The 19,841-nt window shown below is 42.9% G+C and overlaps 1 protein-coding gene across 1 annotated transcript in view; it reads left to right on the forward strand.

Moving 5' to 3' along the window:
• Window positions 1-3,302: 3,302 nt before the first annotated feature.
• vsnl1a (visinin-like 1a) overlaps window positions 3,303-19,841 on the forward strand; it is a 28,131-nt gene continuing 11,592 nt past the window's right edge. The window contains exons 1-2 of the mRNA XM_041958357.1: window positions 3,303-3,441; window positions 10,754-10,920. Of these exons, the coding sequence (XP_041814291.1) occupies window positions 10,759-10,920 (162 nt within the window). The 5' untranslated portion in view covers window positions 3,303-3,441; window positions 10,754-10,758. The remainder of the gene's footprint in view (window positions 3,442-10,753; window positions 10,921-19,841) is intronic.

The raw sequence follows: 19,841 nt of genomic DNA on the forward strand, positions 1-19,841 counted from the left end.
GCAGGCCCTTGACTGATTCTTGCCGGCATTGGCGTCTCTGTTGTGTGATCAACCGTTTCAGTCCGAGCTTTGGCTATCATCTTTCCAGCAGCATGCTCTTCTTTGGCCCCACAGAAGTCATCAGCTTCAAGACTCACATTCTCAGTTGCAATATTTCTGGCTAATACCACATCGTAAGAAACAATTGATCCCTCAGCACATTCAGCAGCAGAGGGGATGGAGTTTTTGCTTGAGCCATTCTCATCAACTTGGCCTTTTGTTCCCCCATCACAGGCAGCAACATTTTCATTTTCAAAAATCTGCAATTCTAATAATTTTTCCACATTTTTTTCACCTTCTGCCAAGTTCCCAGAGGGGTCCTCTTCTGGGTTTGAGTAGAATGACTTCATGTCTGCATAATCACTGGACCATATGGGACTGATACCCCCTTTCCTTTCCTTGCTGAAAAGTATGTTCTCACAAAATCCATGCTCGTCTCTCCTCTGATTAGTCTCCTTGACTTCACTAGCTTTGCTCCATGTGTTACAGAAAACTGTGTCATGCAGCATAGTGCAATCAGACCAACATCTAACCACTGCATTACTTGAATTATGCGTGAATGCATGGATGTGACTGACACCATTTAGCACCTGTCTCCCATCTTCATCATTTCCAGTGGGAAGACTGTAACCACCAGGGGGCTCGTCTTCAAGTGATTCCCCCATATGTTTGCAATCAGGATGACTGGACGTGTCGGCGGCAGCACTGGCATCTTCTGAAGTGTGAGATTCAGCTAATACCCCGCCTGCATCATATACGGGGTATGAGCTGAACTTGTCACTTTCAGTAACCGTGGACTGCTCATTTTCCACCAGAAGTAGGAAGCGTCTCTCATCAGTGAAAAAACAGGCTTTAGAGGATCCTATGTGAGCATCATCAGTGTGTGAAGAAGTTAATTCAGTAATAGGGTTGAGAATTAATTCGGTCTGTTGCTCATGAGGTTTTTCATCTTCAGTATCTTCTGCTGTGCACACTAGGACCACATTCTTCTGAAACGTACTTGTTGATGATGGAAAGTCAGTGGTTTTCTGAAATGTCAAAAGCTCTGGACAGTCAAACTTGCTTTTCCCACTGTGGTCGATTATCATGGTACAATCCATCCTTGGTCGTTTGGGGGAGAGTGGCAAAGTAAGCTCTCGCTCTTCTTGTGTAAATTTATCCATTTTCTTCTATCTAAACCTAAAATAGAAACAGCTTGAGTGTGAACACTGCATCGCAAAGCCACACTGCTCAGATCAATAAATGTCACTCTATCAAAAAATGCAATCATGTGAAGAATGTTTCTAATGCATAGTGTATTTTGGTAGATAACATGTCTAGAAAAACCTATTCCCATTAAAGAAAGACTATTCAGACTGGAATACAGACTCGTGTGATTCAAAACAATTTGGTAAATAGTAATATTGTAAACCTCAACCTGTACTATAGTCCGCATTTCAATCAGTATTACCGTAATAGTCCATATGCTCTGTTGTCTAATTGCTCCAGCAACTTACCTCACACCATACGTGCAGTTAAAAAAACATGGAAGTAAACACACAGTAAACCTGTGAAGAAAATACAAGAGACAACAATAGTGAGTGGATTTCCCATACCAGACTAGATTGTTACACAGTACTGTGTGATGCTGATTCACTGCACAGAAAACGGAGATGACACTATAGCACTGTCACTGTACTGTTGCTTCCCTACTTTAACACCCCAATCAGGAAGTGCTGTGCATCAGTTCCTGACAATGCTGGCTTTGGTACAATGAATACAACAGGCCAAAGTCACATTAGACATACTGCCTTGTCATAGTAGCAAAAGAGCAGGTGTTACTAATAACATTAACAACAGCTCTGTTTTATTCAAGTGACCCAGTAAGCCACGATAGTGTTACAGTGATCCAGCATACACAATATCTAAAACCAAAGCAGCTAAATGGAATTCAGTCATCATTTATTTTCATTATACATGTCTTTTCCATGACACTGAATATCTTCTGTAAAAAAATAAAATAAAAAAAGGCCTGTCTTACGCTCATGCTCTCTATACATATTAACCTAAAGTTAGAAGGAAGAATTTCACACAACTCTGTCACACACAGACATGTCTTCTCTTTACAGTATTTGGGTTAGCAGAAACATATTTGAAATATCAAGCACTCTACAATATAATATTACAAAAATAATACACCAAATAATATCATTATGATCCAGCTGTCATGTCTATGCTTTGAAGCAGATAGGATTCAAACCACTAGACAAAATAGTGATATTTCTACAAACATACAAGTTATCCCTCTGTATTTTATGTAACATGTTAATGCTGTATGTGGACTGGTTTGTGTCACCCATGTCATTGTGACCACTTTATGCCTCTTTGAACTAAGGTTTGACAGAAAAAAAATGCGTAGAAGCTAATTGCTGCCATTAGCTTTGTTGTGTGCATGACAATGAGTGTGCTAAGAGTACAGGCGGCTTAACGCACACTGGCTAGCTAAAACACCTGAATTTACTGTTTTGGATTACTGTTTTCATAACTAAACCCAACCCAATGACATTATGTTAAAAATAACCATCTTTGTGTCATGATTAACCTTATAACGGCTAATGTTAGCAAATTCAGCTAGCTATCTTATTTAGCTATATTTACAATATTCTATGTTGGTCATTGCCATTGGGCATTAGCTGACATTTCAAGTTGTAATACGCTCACATCTTTATCTAACTATTAGTTACTCCCCAGTCACTCACCTTTTAAATTAGTTTAACATGACACCTGGCATATCTAGCCAGGTTGTCGGGTAAGTTAGCTAGCTAATGTTACGTTTTTCCTATTGTACCCTGTGTGGCGCGAAACTAGCGGCGCTGGATTAGTTTTGCTACTGGTTTAGCTAGCTAGCTCACATACATCCTGTGGATTTCCCTCTCATTTTTACCAGATTATAAATACTCATCTTGTCCCGTTTCTAGCTCTGGAAGACACAGTAAGGTCAGTTGGGAAATAGCCGGAGTTTACCTTCGTTTCAACTGTGAAAACTCGTGTTTGTTTGTCTTGCTGCCGTTATTTGTCTTTTTTCTTCAGCATCATATTAAACTATCCAGCCACACAGTGGCACGTCTCTCTCTCTCCCGCTCTCTCTCTCTCTCGGTCAGTATCTGTCTCCGCCTCTCAGTACATCAGCAGCAGTGTGTGTTCAGCAGCATCATCCCACGGACCCGCACCGCTCACTTTCGGTTGATGCTGACTTTTCTCCCGCAAAAAAAGAAACAAGATAAAACACGGCAGAAATCCTGAGCTAGCGGCTCGACAGAAGAGCAGCTTCAGACGTTTGAATCGCCTCTTTTTTTTCCGCCTTGCAGGTTTTTTGGACCTCTCCAGACATCAGACCGGACTTCTCCCGTTCACTCTCCTAAGGTAGGATGGATGCTCCGTGCCATTTGTTGACGGGCTCGTTGTGTGCATGGAGATAAAACTACATTTAAAACATTGAGCTGCATGATGCGACCTGGCGGTGCGTCATCCTTTTGCTTTCACGAGACTAATTTATGGATTTATTGTCGTCCATATTAAAGAGGAGCAAACTACAATAATGAGACATATCGTTTCTCAGCATTGGCCGCACAGCTGTTTCATCAATGCCTGATGCTTTTGGCACGTTTTGCACGCAAACCCGCGACTTGTCAGCATTAGAAAGACATGGTTGCGCCTTGCTTGGGTTTACTCTGGCTGCCTATACACACGCGCGCGCGCACGCACGCACGAGGCTTTCGATTCAACAGCAAAAGTGTAAAGACAGACAAATCAACAACTGGTTCACGCAATCTCTCTGATCAATGCAGACTGTGTGAATTTGGTCGATTACAATTAGGACTTTGCGTGGGATGTCTGCGCCTGGCACGACATGGCACGATGTGCCGTGATGTCCTGGTGTAATTTGGCTCTGGTGCTGATGTTGTGAGGGTGTGTGTGTGTGTGTGTGTGTGTGCGCGCCTGCAGGAGGAAGGTGGGGGTGTGGTGGGTCTCCTTAACCCACGGTATCACCATGAGGCTACTTTTGCAAATCAGTGCATACATTACCACATCTCATCTTACTGCGCCCCTGTGCTTATTGTACCCCCACCTCTCCTGCACACACACACACACACACACACACACACACACACACACACACACACATTTCTAGACAATAAGGGCTTACATTACACTGAAATCTACAAGATTTCCCTGAATCAAAGCCTTAAAGTGCATTGCTCCTGTCTAATGTTACCTCCCTTGGCTGGGGCTCTGCCTGACTCTCAAGGTCATCCCCTGTTGGCAAATGATGGTAAAGGGACAGAGTTATGTAATAGCCTCCCGCCTGGCTCAGGGGCAGGTCTGCTGCTTGTTAAAGGACTGTAAAATTACTCATTTGACAATATATCAGTCCACACCTGTCTGTTGATGTGTAAGTACAGCTAGCTTTTTTTTTTTTCTTTTTGGCTCTGACGAGGCCCCGGTGGACTACGAGACAAAGGGCTATGACTCAGGTTTGGAGTCAGCATGGTGCTCTGCTCTGCAATGCACTGCAGACTGACCCAGAGTGTGGGTCCCAGACTCGATCCCTCTCGGTCCCCTGGCTAAATTATAGCTGACATTTGCTGATTATGCACCATGCTGTCTGTTTTTTTTCCTGTGGATGTGAGGAACGGGTGAAAAACATTACCATGCATGAAATTAAGAGCTAACAGGGAAGCGGGTGTGTTCAGTGTTTTGTGCTAACAAGCATGTCATGCCTCTGCAGCCATCTAAATCACACCCTGATTACACTCACATCGTTTTCCTTGCAATTACCCTTTGCACTGTGACTTCTGCCTCCTTTCTTCGTTCATCTTTCCCTGATGATGCCCATTTCTCCCATTTGTCTTGAGAATGTAGAAGGAATTTCATCATTATCGCGTTTGCGGGCTTCTGATTACTGAGCGGCTGCTGAGCGGAGAGATTTTGTTCAGTCATCTAACATCTGAAGATACTTTACGTTCTATTCCTAATTTATTGCAGTGCAAGGTTGAGAGTGAACATTAGCACACTGAGAGGATGGCGAGGCTCTCGCACAGTTCTGAAAAAGCCTGTGAAGTACATCGAGAGCAATGAAAAACTGGAGTCTAACTCCTTGAACGTGTACACATGCTCGGCCAATTCTAATCCTGATTCTGAAAAATGTCACTAAGTGGAGGCGTTGATGTGAGAACAAAAAGCATGGGAGACAAATGCACTCATGAATTCCTGGTATGTGGCAAGCCCTGGATGTGTATTTTCTCATGGCCAAACTGACCATCAAATAACCCAGATCTGTGAAAACAGGCCTTTGAAAAGTATATGTAAAAAATGTGGAGGAAGATGATGTTTTGAAATTGCTCCAACACACCATGCTGCCACTTGCGTCACTGTAAAGGTTGTGCAGTTGCGGGTTTTATATAAAGTGAGCTGCGGGGGATGTGTGATTTATTTAAGTGTTGCCTTGTTGGACACCATGAATTAAACACCCAAGAAGAATTATTTCACAAAGAGTAAATGTTATTACATCTTATTATAAAAGCTATTTATTGGCACTATAATAATGCCTAGATATACAGTATTTCTGTCCAATATGCATAAATGGCTCAACTTGTGGCCTAAAGCTAGGCTACCGGCAACACACCGACACAATACAGATGCAGATTCAGCTGCTTGTTGCACGAACGAAAGTCCATGAATTACGAGTAACACTTGCATTATGATGTAGCGTGAGTTAAAGCACACTGCGAACACATCAGAAGTGAATGAACATTTAGTCTTTATTCATTCCTCAGAGGTTTTCTCTGTTGTGTGTGCTGCAGCATGGTGTACGCTGACAGCTTGCTCATCATATGCTTTTAATGCCTTGAAATGCAGCACTGAAGCTTAATTCTTAATGATTTGTGGGATACAAAGTGCACACAGATTCCCAAACGTTCCTTAAGCAAATGTAACAGGCATGCAGTCGTAAACACATGGTGCGCACACTTGCATTCACGACTGGTGGGAGGTAAATTATACATACTGTAAGCATGAACACATGTGTTCATTCACACACAGAACATACGTGCTGTATAGATACAAATGTATTTACTGTCTGGTACACAAGTGCCCACACACACACAATGGTGACATAATGCCGAGGAGCTCGTGCGTCTTGTGCTCACATCTCTGCGGGGACACATCTGTCTCCTGCTGCAGCTGCCATCTTCAGGCTCAGCCCATCACGTCTGACAGCCTGTGTGCTGTAACAGAGAAGCGTTCACAAGTTGCCGTCGGAGTGCACTGCCTCCTCAGCTTCACTGCAGCACTGACAGACCTTTGCACGGATGTTTCTGATAGCTAACGAAAAAGAAGAGGCTGGTCGTCAGTTGTCATATTGAGACAGGGCTGTTTAACCCATAACCACGCGTCTATAGCGATCGCTGCAGATGTCAGCTTCTAAAATACTGGGGGGTAATTTCTTTTTTAGTAAATATGCAGTCACAGCAGCGCTCTATTGTAGGCAGAGCAGACCGCCACTGAGCAAGACAGCAGCTTCTGCACAACACAAGAGCCACAGACTGTGCACAATAACCCACATTAACTGTCCTGCTAAAGTCTGCTTATTATCTAACTTGCAAACATGAGCGCACGTCTTTTCCTGCACCATAACTTGTTGAACGCGCACCAAAGTAACATTCACCAGCAGCACATTAAACAGCATGTAAACATACCTGCAAGTCACTTTGGTCCGGTTAGATGCTTTAGATTGCTCCTCAGTACCAGTACTGTCTGCCCATGACTGCATTGTCCCTCGTCCCCACGGTGTAACACTGGCTTTCTGGCAGCCTGTCAGCTGCTGTCAGTCAAACACAGACAGGAACACGCCTCCCCTGCCGCCTCGAGAATGAGCGTTTCTGATATTTCCCCAAAGACCTTTTTCTTCCATTTAAGAATAAAACAGCTATTACCAATACATTAAAAAGAAACACCTTGACATTATTTTTGACTGCAAAAAGAGATGACTAAATGGGATTTCAGTTGGACTTTAAAAATGGAACTCCACATGCATAAAACTGCATGTAGATTGGTTCACTAGTCGCATTGAGTGCTGCTCTTTTTGTAAAAAGAGTTATGTAATGTTCTCTATAGCTCTGGAGCAGCTTTGTCAAGTCTAGGAAAATAACCCAGATGATGTAAAAGGATGTCATCAGGGTTATCTCAGCTCGGGCATGGAAACTACAAATTTGCAGTGCAAAAGATGTGGGTGTTTACCAGGTAAGGATGTTCTTAGCAAACGATTGCATTATGGGAAATGTAGGTTCCAGTGTTTTTGGCTCATACTGGGGACTAAAAGTCAGAGTATCTCAGCCTGTGCTGGGTTACCAAATACAAATCCAAAATGCAACTCTACTAATAACTGACATCACGTAGAACCAAAAAGAACAAAAAAAATTCCAAAAGCCAGTGTTTTGGTCCGGTGTGGTGAAAGAGTCAGACTGCCATATATTTGACTTTACAGCACAGTGGGCTGAGCCGCTGCTGATAAATGATTATAGTCGCTTTTCAGAATGTCAGAACACCAATTTAGTTGATTTTCACTTTGAAGCTGAAGTTGAAGGATCGCAGGGTCGGTTATGAATCAGAAAATGGGTAAAAAAAAAAAACAAGAAAACAACAGAAGCAGCTGAACGGGTCACATTAACACAAGGCTGTTTCTGAAAAGCTCCTATTTGAGAGATTTTTGTCTGAACATGCTCATATTGCGTCATCTGTGTCATAACTACCACAGAAAGCACTGCCTCCACACAGACGATGGTCCTAGATGGCCGGCCGGTCCAGGGCTCCCATGATATCCACACTATTTAACGTAAGTTTTGCAAGTCACAAATCCAAGCGAATCAGGCCTTGGCTGGCACAAACGCAGGTGATAAAATAGCCTTTTGGGAACTAATGTTGAGTAGTTGAGATGACATTCAGCCATTCGCCAACATGGATCCAAAATGCTGCTTATCCCCAATTATTTCACCACATTTTTTGGTGAGCTTCAGCCATGTGTCTCCCTCCATCCCTCGCTCTTTCAGTCAGCCTGTCTCTCTGCCATTTTTGGGTTATGGAAATCTGGATTCTCATCTCCACCTCCCAAAATAAACTTAATAGGACTGCTTCTTCTTTTGAACAAATTGTTGCATTATTACACTGATTAAATTAAATTTTCTGTTTACCGTTATCTGATGAACTGACTTCATGTCCTGCTAGCATAGGGACACTGTAGCCTTTGTGACACATAGCTTGAATTTCAGTTTTGCACATTATGAATCCTCAGTTTTTTGGTGAAGTTGCATCACACAGAGCCTGGCTAAACACATTTTTCAAAACTGGATTTCAGGCCAGTGCATATCTATCTCTCTTTGACAGATGGTTTCCAAATTGCGGTGCACGGACTGTCTGAGGCACTTGGGACGGTTCTGAGTGGTCTCTGTGAAACGAGGAATTGTTTCTTTTCTTTTTTTTTCTCTCAGTTCACTAAGAATAACTTCTCTGATCGATGTGTCTCTCTCTCTCCACTTTTCTCCCTCTCCATCAACAATGTCAACAACCAAATTAGATCAACTAACTGAGCTGCTGTCTACACCCTCGACACACACACACAGATATACACAGACCTTCAATCCTCCATTTCACAGCTTTGTAAAATAATTTGACCCCTGGAGCCTGCACGAAAGAAGACATGCACACCTCTCAAACCCTACTCCCCGACCAGTTCAATCCAGAAAAGGGCTCAAAGAAATTGTTCTGCTGAGTGTCACAAAAGATTGATGCCACCCTGATGTCTCTACATTAAATACCAAGCCAGCAGCCAGTGAGCTTAGCCCTCTGTAAAACCACCAGGTGCTGTTCCCCCCTGTTTCCAGCCTTTATGCTAAGCTAACATAAAGACAGCAGATTGCTTTCATGTTGCTTACAGACATGAGCATGGTATCGATTTTTTCATCAAACATGAAACGAATAAATGTCGAATCATTCATTTAAAGCACCATCTCAGTGGTACTGCATGTTTTAGCTAATTAATGATGACTCACAAATACTTTCCACATTAATTACCAACGTGCAAAGCATACAGTACATTTTATTCTTGATTCTATGTTTATGTCATACCTCACCCCCCCCAGTGAACTATTGATTTCCAATTTTTTTCACTTCAGTATGAACATAAACTTGCAGAGACCCCCCTAACAAAATCCATCGCTGATGACCTTTCTACTGTATTTTTATGGGGCAGTTACGTCATCGAACAGTACTAATGTAGTTGCGAGCAGGGAGCATTTGGAAGCATGCCTTGGTGGTGCGTTCAACACAATCTGGCATGTAGGGTGTGACAGTTGGCTGCTGAAATGTGGTACATTCCCGAGCTGTGTTGTGACACAGTCAAGCCCTGAAAGTGAACAATCAGAAAACACGAGTGCTTTGAAAGAAGAAACAACAAAAAAAAACGGGACTTCAGTCGTTCCTTGCAGTAAAAAGGTTGGTGTTCGTCAGCCAGCGTCAGAGCTGAAGAGAAAAAAAGGCAGCAAAGTGATGCATTATATCCAAAGTGAGCTTCCAGTCACTGCATTGTTGATTTTCACAGCATATTAAAATGTATGGAAGGCAGGAGCAGCCTGGAAGGTACAAAACCAATCTATGGCATGCTTTTGAAAAATGGTCACTTTGAAGACTCACACTTAAATAGAGCTTTGGAAAATCCATTGCAGCACAGCACGCCTCAGTATACTGTACTGTATATGACTGCAGCACCTCTTGGATGCTTGCCCGAGTCTCCTTTCCTCACCACTTGGCACTCAGAGGCAGACTGGCACTGATGCTGCCTCGGGTCTCTCTTGGTCTTTTCAAGCTAAGGAGGTCTAATGAAACATCTCAGCAGAGAGTATGAGTTGAAATGTTCCAAAACTCTAACCATCTTCTGCAAATTAGGATAATTATGGGTTGGTTAATGGACTAATCAAGGCCATAAAGTGGCAGCATCAGCACTGTGCAGATACATCAGCAGAGGCAGCTGTGTGCGAGCTGCTCCAGTGGAGAAATGAAGGGGCATTAAGCACCAAAACACACTTGAGTTTCTCTAGAAAGTCACAGTGGACCAGCTACTTTAAGATCTCATTATTACCCTTTCCAAAATCCAAAGAGTCTCAGTGAGATCCTCATCGTGTGGATAGTAAATAGCTAAAATCCTTTTGAAAAAATAACATTTAAATAGGCTGAGGTTAAGGAAGAGCAGGAAAATAAGTTGTTTATGGAGAAAGCAGGGTTTTTCTGAATCAACAGGGTAGGATGAAAACCTACTATAGTGATTGTCATCAATCCCTCAAAAGAAAAAACTCTGCAGCTGCTCAAACTGACCCTACTATTCAAGAAGAGTTCAGGACTCATTTCCAACATGTGACACTATTCCAGTGCTTCTTATCGCTCTCCATTTGTTTTAAAGCTTCTTTTTCGATGGAGCTTTGGTTTGCACTTCAACAGTTCTGTAGAAATCTCTGTGTTCAGCCTTGATAAATCTCTCCTTCAGACGCCCTCCAGGCTTCTAGGTTCATAACACATGCTCTATAAAGGGCACTTCTTTGTGTTCTGTATTAAGTGAAAGGTGTTCAAGATAATTCATTTGTGTTTGTGTGAATGCATGTGTGTGTGTGCGCGCGTCTTTTTGCAGGCAAAATGGGGAAACAGAACAGCAAGCTGACCCCTGAAGTGATGGAGGACCTGGTGAAGAACACAGAGTTTAACGAGCACGAGCTGAAGCAGTGGTACAAGGGTTTCCTGAAGGACTGCCCCACCGGCCGGCTCAACCTGGAGGAGTTCCAGCAGCTCTACGTCAAGGTGAGGCTCCACTGACTCACTTTCAGTTGATGGATCACACGCGTGCCACACATGCTGTATGCTTCAGCGCTCACACTCGTTTGTTTGTGCTCGCCACAGGCAAACACACACACACACACACACACACGACCACAGCACAGAGTTGATCTGACCAGAGTTCAATGAAGCAGTAAATGTTTAACAACTCTCAGTGGAGTTTTATAGGTTAATAGTGGAAGAAAAAAATGTACAGTATGAATAGATTATACTAGTTTGCATATTCATGCATTCATGACAACATTTCTATAAAAAACTTCTATAAAATTGCGCATTGCAAAAAGTAAGGGTATTTTAGGCTATTGAGGTAAATATGTTTAAAGCTGCATTCATGAAGTTTTTTATCAACTAGTTTTGGGTATCTCTCTTTTAGCTCTGTTTTGGTCTCCACCAACTCGTAAGGGAAAAATCTGGCTCTTTAGTGGCTAAATTAGTACGTCTGCTGTTTGCTGCTGGGCAGGCAGCGCACAGATGACCATAGGTGGCCTGACCATATTTTTCACAGTTCAGGTACACCATCACTAATATTTTAGCATAAACATAACCAATGACGCGCTAACCTGCATTTAAAACCACACAAATCAGAGCTTTTATATTGAGAGTTGATCACATGGCCGCGCCCAAAGTGTAGCATCACTAGCAGAGGCATGGTGTAAACGACCAACAAAATGCATTCGGAATGGGTTTTACTACAGTGGCTATCAACAGGGTTGCTTTGTGGTCACGTGAACACGTTCTGAATCACCACCAAACCAGCGAGCGAAAGTGCATTCCCATTATAAACCCTGCGAGATTTTAGCAGGCATCTTGCCATGTTCCCATTCGCCGCTCCTGTATCTGGGCAGAAAACCAACAGAGGGGCCGATATCAGAGGCCCTCAGATGATTATCTTCTCATGTTAATATGTAGCCTACCGTATCTCATTACGTCCGACCGAAGAGTGTGAATTTATTCCATGATTAATTCATTTAGTCTTATGAAACAGAACACATTCATAGAAACAGTAATGAGAGAGCAATTGTGCTAAAATGGCACAATAAGTGGCTATAAATGGTATACTTCAACAAATATTCACTATTAATATGAGTGCTATCACTACTATAACTGATACTACTGTCTGCTGCTCATATGAAAATATGAGGGTTCAAAACGAGGCTGACATTATACCTCAGCTGTGACCTACTGAACCGCAACATATTTATTTTGCATAGAAAAATAAATCTGCTTACAGGAAGCCCAGACTGTGACTTTGATAGTTTAAAGCCATAATTAAATGAATATTAAACCTGGACTGGTCTGGTTTTGGTGGAAGGGGAATGGAATTTGAGGCAGTCGCCATTAAATACATAAAAGGAAAATATATGTCATTCACACATTAATAAACCTGCAAAACAAAGTTGAACCATGCACTACTACACTTTTAGGTATACATAATGATACTGCATGTCTCTGCTTTGCTGTTGCTTCAGGCTTTCATGGAGTTTTCATGGAGAAAGCAACTAGTGTTAGAATAGGCCTTAATCTGTTATCACTGATGCCAGGAAATGCCTCACAACCAGAGGGGACCGCCGTTACATAAGACACGGCTGGGCGCTAAGGTCATGGGTGCACTTCCTCTAAATGCCGTCGGAGCTAAAGCATCAGCTGAGACGAGGAGAGAAAGTAAAAAAAAAAACATGTGAAAACATTAGACGTGAGTGAAGGTATGACTGCCAGGTTTTCAAAAAAATCACAACAACGCACATCCGTCACCACCGGGAATGCCTTTTTTCCATTTGGACCAATTTGTCCCGTTAAAACCTACTGAAAAGCATCAAAATCCTTTTAAAATTGAACCACAACAATAACCGTGGACTCCTGGGAGAAAAGAGAGAGCTGGCAGCTCTGATAGAGGGATAAACACACAAAAGAAATGAGATGGAATATCCCTTAAAATCTCGTAATGGCGAAATACGACGGCTCACAAGCAACAGTGGCAGGAAAATCTGCAGCTGCACAAAGGGGGCAACACCGCTCAGATCTAAAGGGGTCTTGTAGGCTTCTGGGTAAATCCTATTATTGATGCATCCTATTGTGTTTCTAGGCAACAGTGTATCAGTGATAAGGCTTTATTTAAATCCAGAGGGCTGATAAGTGGAAAAACGGTCTGCTGTGACCTCACATTAACGGGACAGATTGTTCCTGTGAAGAGTGACTCTGCGTGTGTGTCTGTAAGTGTGTGTGTGTGTGTGTGTGGTGGGGGGGTCATATGTTTAGTGGGAGGGAGAGTGAGACAGTACAGTGTGTTTTTGCGTCGGTTGAAAGCGAGAAACAGAGACGGGCAGAGATGAGAAAAGTAAGCAAGTGAAGGAAAGTGTGTATACATTATTTATTAGTCATTAGCTCCAGTGGAGTCACGAGAAATGTATGAATGTGTGTGTGTGTGTGTGTGTGAGAGTCTGTGCCCTCGCTGTGCACGCATGCATGAGATAGACTGGGTTCGACTTACACCTGTGCACCGAGATCTTTACTTCTGTGCACTCCTGCGCTCGCCCCCCCTCCGTTCAGATCTCCCCACGTTTGCACGGATCTGCACCTGTGACAGCAGGCGAGAAGCCCCCTCCCCGATCACCACCACCGGGGTGCTAAATGCAGTGATACCTCCACTCGGCTGCCTGGCAGGACTGAATGCACTGTTTAGGTTGGAAGTTGACTCGCCTGCTAATTCCCAGTGTCTTTGTGGAGTTAACCATCTTTTCGTCTGAGAAAAGGGAAAAGGATGGGATGAGGATGAAGTGATAAGAAATGAAAGAACAGGAAGAGAGGAAGAAAGAGGCAAAGGGAGAGAAAGCAGGTGTAGCGTGTCGGCTGGAAATAATAGGTGTGTGTATCTCAGGGCGGTCTGTGATATTCAGAGTTGATGCTGTGGTGGAGCGTAGAGTCCACAGTGTCTCTGTGTACCTCACCGGTATTATCGCTCCTTACAGTTCCATTCGATCAGGACCGGGGGGGTCATGAATTACTCTGCATATCATTGTAAAAGAACTCATTAAAAGTAATGAATCTCAATTCTTTCAAATGGTCAGAATGCTTCAGGTTTTAGAATTCATCTCGATCAATCGCTGGGTTCAAAAGAATGACTAAACGGATACAGACATTAAGACTGTGAAATTAGCAGCAGTTTAAATGGTTTCCAGGACATAATAGGACGAAATAGCTTATTTAAATGCATATTTAGCATTTAAGTAATTAGTTATCTCTCACTGTGGTGATGAGGCTGAATAGATAGATCCAGCTTTCTTTGAGTAGAAAAAACTGTCTGCCATTTTTCTTGATAAATGGATTAGACCAATACTCAGTTATCAAATTTATAGTTAATTTTCTTCCAATTGACTGACTGATTAATGGACTAATTGCTTTTCACCAATCTGCAATGCAATAAAGAAACTGCATCTCCACTGACAGTGAGCTGAGCTGTGAGACTCTGCGTTCGTTTGAGTTTTTGTGCAGGTGTTGATGCCGCTGCAGTAGAAGACGTCCAATCACTTCACACTCTCTGCACCCACCTGCAAGTGCAGCGCGACGCCACCTTTGTGCGTCTCGTCTTTCGCTTTCCGACGAGAGCGTCGCTGCTCATGAATCCCGGTCAAACCACGCCGGATCATTAAAGTGACCTCCCGCGGGTTTTTCGTTTCCCAGTGCGTTTTCACTCTTCGCAGCATCGCCGATGCCAGACGACGATATAAAAATGGAAGAGAGGCCTCTGTGACAATTCACACTCAAGCGCCCGCATGCCACGCCGTGTGAAATTTCTCATCCCCGACACGCCAGCCGCTGTGGGAGCCATTTGTAACAGGATAACGACACTCCCTGAGATGTTAAGGTGATAGATTTTGTCACTCGAGTTTTTTTATTTTTTTATTTTTTAGCGCGTGATGCATGGAGAGGCAGCGGCGGAGATATCCAGAAACACACAGGCATGCATTTAACAGTGATCTATATGCATGTTTAGAGCAGGAAAACACTGTTGCAGTTGAAGCCCCGTTAGCCCTGATGCATATGTCGTGTGTCTGCCTGTACAGCATGTTAGTGTGTCGGTCGACTGTCACATGAAGGGAGCATCAGTGCTGTTGGTCTCCTGCCAGCTGCTGTTCTGTTGATGTTGTGTGATGAGATACGGTGGATGTCAGCATAATGGACTTCATTACGGTTTCTGCCACACAGCGTCTTTCCATCTCTTCGACTCATGTTACTCTGTTGGTGTTTCTGTGGGGAACACCTGCACGCAAATACAGGAAAACAGAAACAAAGAGGCAGCAGTTTGATATCTCAGCTTTGTATTTAGAGCTTGCTGCTGCTCTCATGTTACTGTGCAGGTCAGAAAGGTGCAAAAATGCTCAAGAATTGGATTTTGTTGCCTCTTAGAATTCAGTTATGGCAGGTTAGCATCCTGATACATGAAGTTGAGAAAAATATGACATTTGGAAATGAAAAATGTGAACAGTGAACTCCTGGTTTGTCGCTTTAGATGAGAAGCGATGTGAAGGGGAGAAAAGGCCTTGTTGTAGATTGGAAGCATTGTTTTGATGCTGGCCCGCACACACAGAGACTCACACGCACTCTACACACCCGTCAACAGCGAAAGCCTCGAGGCTATGCAAGCGAGACGCAACAGAGCGGAATCCATCCATACAGTACATCTACATTCAGGTCAGCATCTGTGTGTGTGTGTGTGTGTGTGTGTGTGTGTGTGTGTGTGCACCACTGACCATTCAGCAGCGCTGGCTGTGAGAGTCCCCATCGCCTCCCCAGACAGACAGACAGCTCGCTGGGCAGAATGATGGGAAGGTAAATGGAGCGACAGACGGACGCTGACATCATCTGGCCAACAGCCTGCTTCTGTGAGGAAACATATGTCGCCTGATCACAGGAGACAAAAGACACGCAGAAGAGATGGAGGTGCAGCGTTAGATTGACGTGGAAGATCAGCTGTACAAGAACACCTTTTTCCAGGAGGTGTAATAATTTGGATAGATGAGATATGCAGCCTCTGCAGTGGCTGCCACAAGATATAGAGACATGGACTCCAATATATTGACTCCAATACAACCGCAGTTTAGACAATAGGCAATAATAATGATATTTAATATTTTCCCCAAAGTCAAAGAGGAAGTAATCCAGCTGTGTTCCACTGTTATTCATAAGTCCGGCCAGCACTTGATGTTTGATGTTAGTTCAGTTTCTGTTTCTAAATTCACTTACACACACACACACCCACACACACACACACACACACACACACACACACCTGTGCTACACTTCTGCTGGCTGATAGTTTTGGCCTGACCAGTGTACCAATGTTTGGACTCCAAATAAAGTACTGAGGAACTGGTGAAATACAGTGTGCTAATACTAATATGGCTAATTTTGTAAGAGAATGCTTGATATAATGACACCATAATGGTCATTTTGCTCTAGTCTGCATATATGAGGCTACTTAGACAGGGAAAAGTTTTCATGGTTTAAAGACGCGGATCACTTAAGTCTTTACAGGTGGTTTTCATCTGAGAGCTTCACAGACTCAATGCTTCAGTCCCATTAGCAGTACACAGTATAAACAAGTTCAAGTTTGTTTGGATCCACATTTGCAGGCCTGTCCACATCCCATCAGCAACACATTGTTCCTTAACTTTCATACACATGTGCCATAAGCTGCCTCATAACACTTTCACCTGTTATAAATGATAGATAAACAGATGTACATGTATTTTAGCATTAAAAAAAGAGTAATGGCAATTAAAAACCTTAGCTCACCCATAATGTACCTTACTTGAAAAATCTAAATGTAACCCTTGTATTAACTTCTATATATCTGTATATAACATGTAAACATATACAAATATGTGCTTAAGTTACAGTCATGATATAATTTTATTGAAAGTCAATAAACACTAATAATTCCAACAGCTTGATTAAAAGCTTCAACTGGAAAAACGCATTAAAAGAATAATGCGGCGTCCCTTCACGCCAGAGAGTGGCGTGTATTTCCTCGTCTACAGGAGCACAGGGCAGCTGGCGGTGCACCGCAAAGCTTGTACGGTGCCCTCATCATAATAACGCATAACATGACGTATCCCTCTCCCTCGTCTGTCTCGCTATATGTTCCTCTTCCTCGCTCTTTTGCTCCATCTCTCTCTTTACCCACTTCCTCTGTCTCCTCCCTTCCCCTGTCTCCAAGTGGGCTCGTGGCTGCCATACACTAAAAATAGCCTTTGTCATCTCAGAAGCTCTCACGCCATTCTCCATCGCTGTCACCGCACACACACACACACACACACACACACACACACAGAAAGTCTGTGTGTGGGGTTTAGCAGCATGAAACAGTTTGTGTTCACTTGAAAAGACTTCTTTTCATGAGCTGCACTCCGCTCAAATATAGAATCTTTGTTTAGAGCTCAGAAAATTTGAGTCACACAAATGGTAATGATAAACTCTGGACAAACTGACTCACTCGTTATGATAGTGAGTCCCTTACAATGTTTGGAAAGCGCAGAGGGAGGGGAATCTGACACTGAATTAGCAGACTGTAATTTTCACAAAGACAAACACTGTTTTTTGCACTGTGAATTTTTTCTCCGGTCTTTCAGAACAGAAAATTGGTGTTAATTGCTGAGAGTGTGTGTGTGTGTGTGTGTGTTTGCAGACGAGATGCATCCGAAATGAGCTGTAATGGAGACAGCTGACACATAAATACACTCAGAGAGGCAAGAGGGGAAGACACATAGATGCACAGAGACAGACAGAGGGAAACAACATGGTGGGATTTATAAGGATGAATTGCTTTTGACCCGCCGGCCGCTCTCTGGCCTCTTTGCAGTGCCTCGCGTCGAACCTTGAAGATTGAGCTGTGTATAACCATTAGCACATCCTCTGTAAGAGTAAATCTCTCATCATGGTTGAATGGTGAAGGCAAAAGGCCGCAAAGCTATTAGTCTCAGCGTGCAGATTTAAAATCCTGTAGCAGTGAGAATGACCTTCATCTAGTTAACAAGGGTTCAAGCCACCACGTCAGCAAACATCCACCCATCGGACAGATGCCGAACCCCTATCAGGCTGACCTCTGACCTTCATGTGGAGGCAGACAAGCAAGGAGAGCAAGACTCTGATTACTAGTCATATATAATTTCCATTTGTAGTAGAAAGATTATGACAAATAATAGTCTATTATTAGCAACACAAGCTACAAAATCACTCAGAATAGTATAAGGCGTATATTAATACCTCAATTGTGTTGGCATATGCTGTAATGGAAATTAAAGAGTACATGAAGAAATTCTGCCAGTATCTTTGTGTGAGTTTAAATGTGCACTCAAGGTCAAGTCAGGCCATCTTTTGGTGAAGCACTCTGTAAATAAAATGGGCCTTGTTAATCAGTGGAGTGGCCCTCCTCTTCCCAGCTTGCAGTGCTTTGGAGTAGGGCATTATTAGGTTAGGAGCCTGGCTTTCCCTTTCTTTCCGCCCTGCCCTCCTTATCTTTTTTGTCTCATTTTTACTCTCTGTCTTGACTCGTAATCACTCTTATTCGTTGTTGTCAGCTTTTGTTTTGTCCGTTAACTCCTTGTCTCCCTGTCTTTCTCCAGCCAGCTAAGATTTTGTTGTATTTTTAACCAACGGGCCAGTTTGACATGCTGGGGAAGACACTTATCGCCTTTCTTCTTCCTTCTCGAGTTAGATGAGAATCTCAATACCAATTTCATGTCTGTACACTAAATAAGAATATAAAGCCAGGAGACGGTTAGCTTAGCTTAGCATAAAAACTGGAAACAGGGGAAAAAAGCTTGCCTGCTTCTCTCCAAAGCTAGTATTACTTTGTCACTAAATATTACTAATTAACAAGTTAAATCTTGTTGTTTAATCTTTACACAAACAGAAATGTGAAATTGCCACCTGAGGGGGGCTGAGTTGTGGTTTTATGAGGATTTACCAGCTAGAACTGGTTCTTGGCCAGCCAGGGACTTGTAGACTCCAATTAAGATCAAAGAAATGAAATATAACTTATTAAGTAGCAAAGCTGAGAGGTACTGCCAGGCAGATTTTCTAAACTTTAGACAGAGCCAGGCTAGCTGTTTTACCCCTGCTCCTCATTGTAGCTTCACATTTGGCAGTGATATCAATCCATTCTTTTTACGCTCAGCAGGAATGAAAATAAAAGTATTTTCTGAACTGTATAATTACGTTCATCAGAAGCACCCATCAGCCCTTACAGCATTAGTTTTCACTTCTTTTATATAAAGGCATTATATGTAGTTACACATCTGACTCTTATATTTAGGTGTTCCTCAGGGTTCAGCATTGGGTCCACTCTTATTTTCACCTTCATGCTCTTGGAGTGTAAAAATATCTGCGCTTCTGATCCTGTCTCATGTTACAATAAGTACTACAGAAAGTCTGGATACGTTTCAATTCTCTTGGCATAATCACTCCCACAAAACCATGTGACTGGACTTCAACCCCTCCAAAACGAGAAATCTAATGTGAGGTGCAGGAAAAGAAAACCCCCCCCCAGGTAAACTCAGCTCACCCAGTGGGCAGGCAAAGTGTTGATACCTGTGAGAAGCGGTCAGAGAGGAAGGTTTTTGCTGTTCATTTTAATGCAACACATGAATACACTGCACAATAAACTCATTACTCTGCTCATTACTTAGAGCAGGTGCTCTCAAATTGGGTCACAGGCCTGTCAGTTACCTCTGAGTCCCCGTGCCATAAGAATACACCTCAATCTATACAAATTTGCATTGAACTCAGGGTTAGAATAAATGCACATTGAATTTAGTTTAGACTTTAATAAATGGACTCAGATATGGGGGAGATGAGATAAACCCTTTAGACATCTTGCGGGTGCT

The sequence above is a fragment of the Chelmon rostratus genome, chromosome 18 (assembly GCF_017976325.1).
Source record: "Chelmon rostratus isolate fCheRos1 chromosome 18, fCheRos1.pri, whole genome shotgun sequence".
NCBI lineage: Eukaryota > Metazoa > Chordata > Actinopteri > Chaetodontiformes > Chaetodontidae > Chelmon > Chelmon rostratus.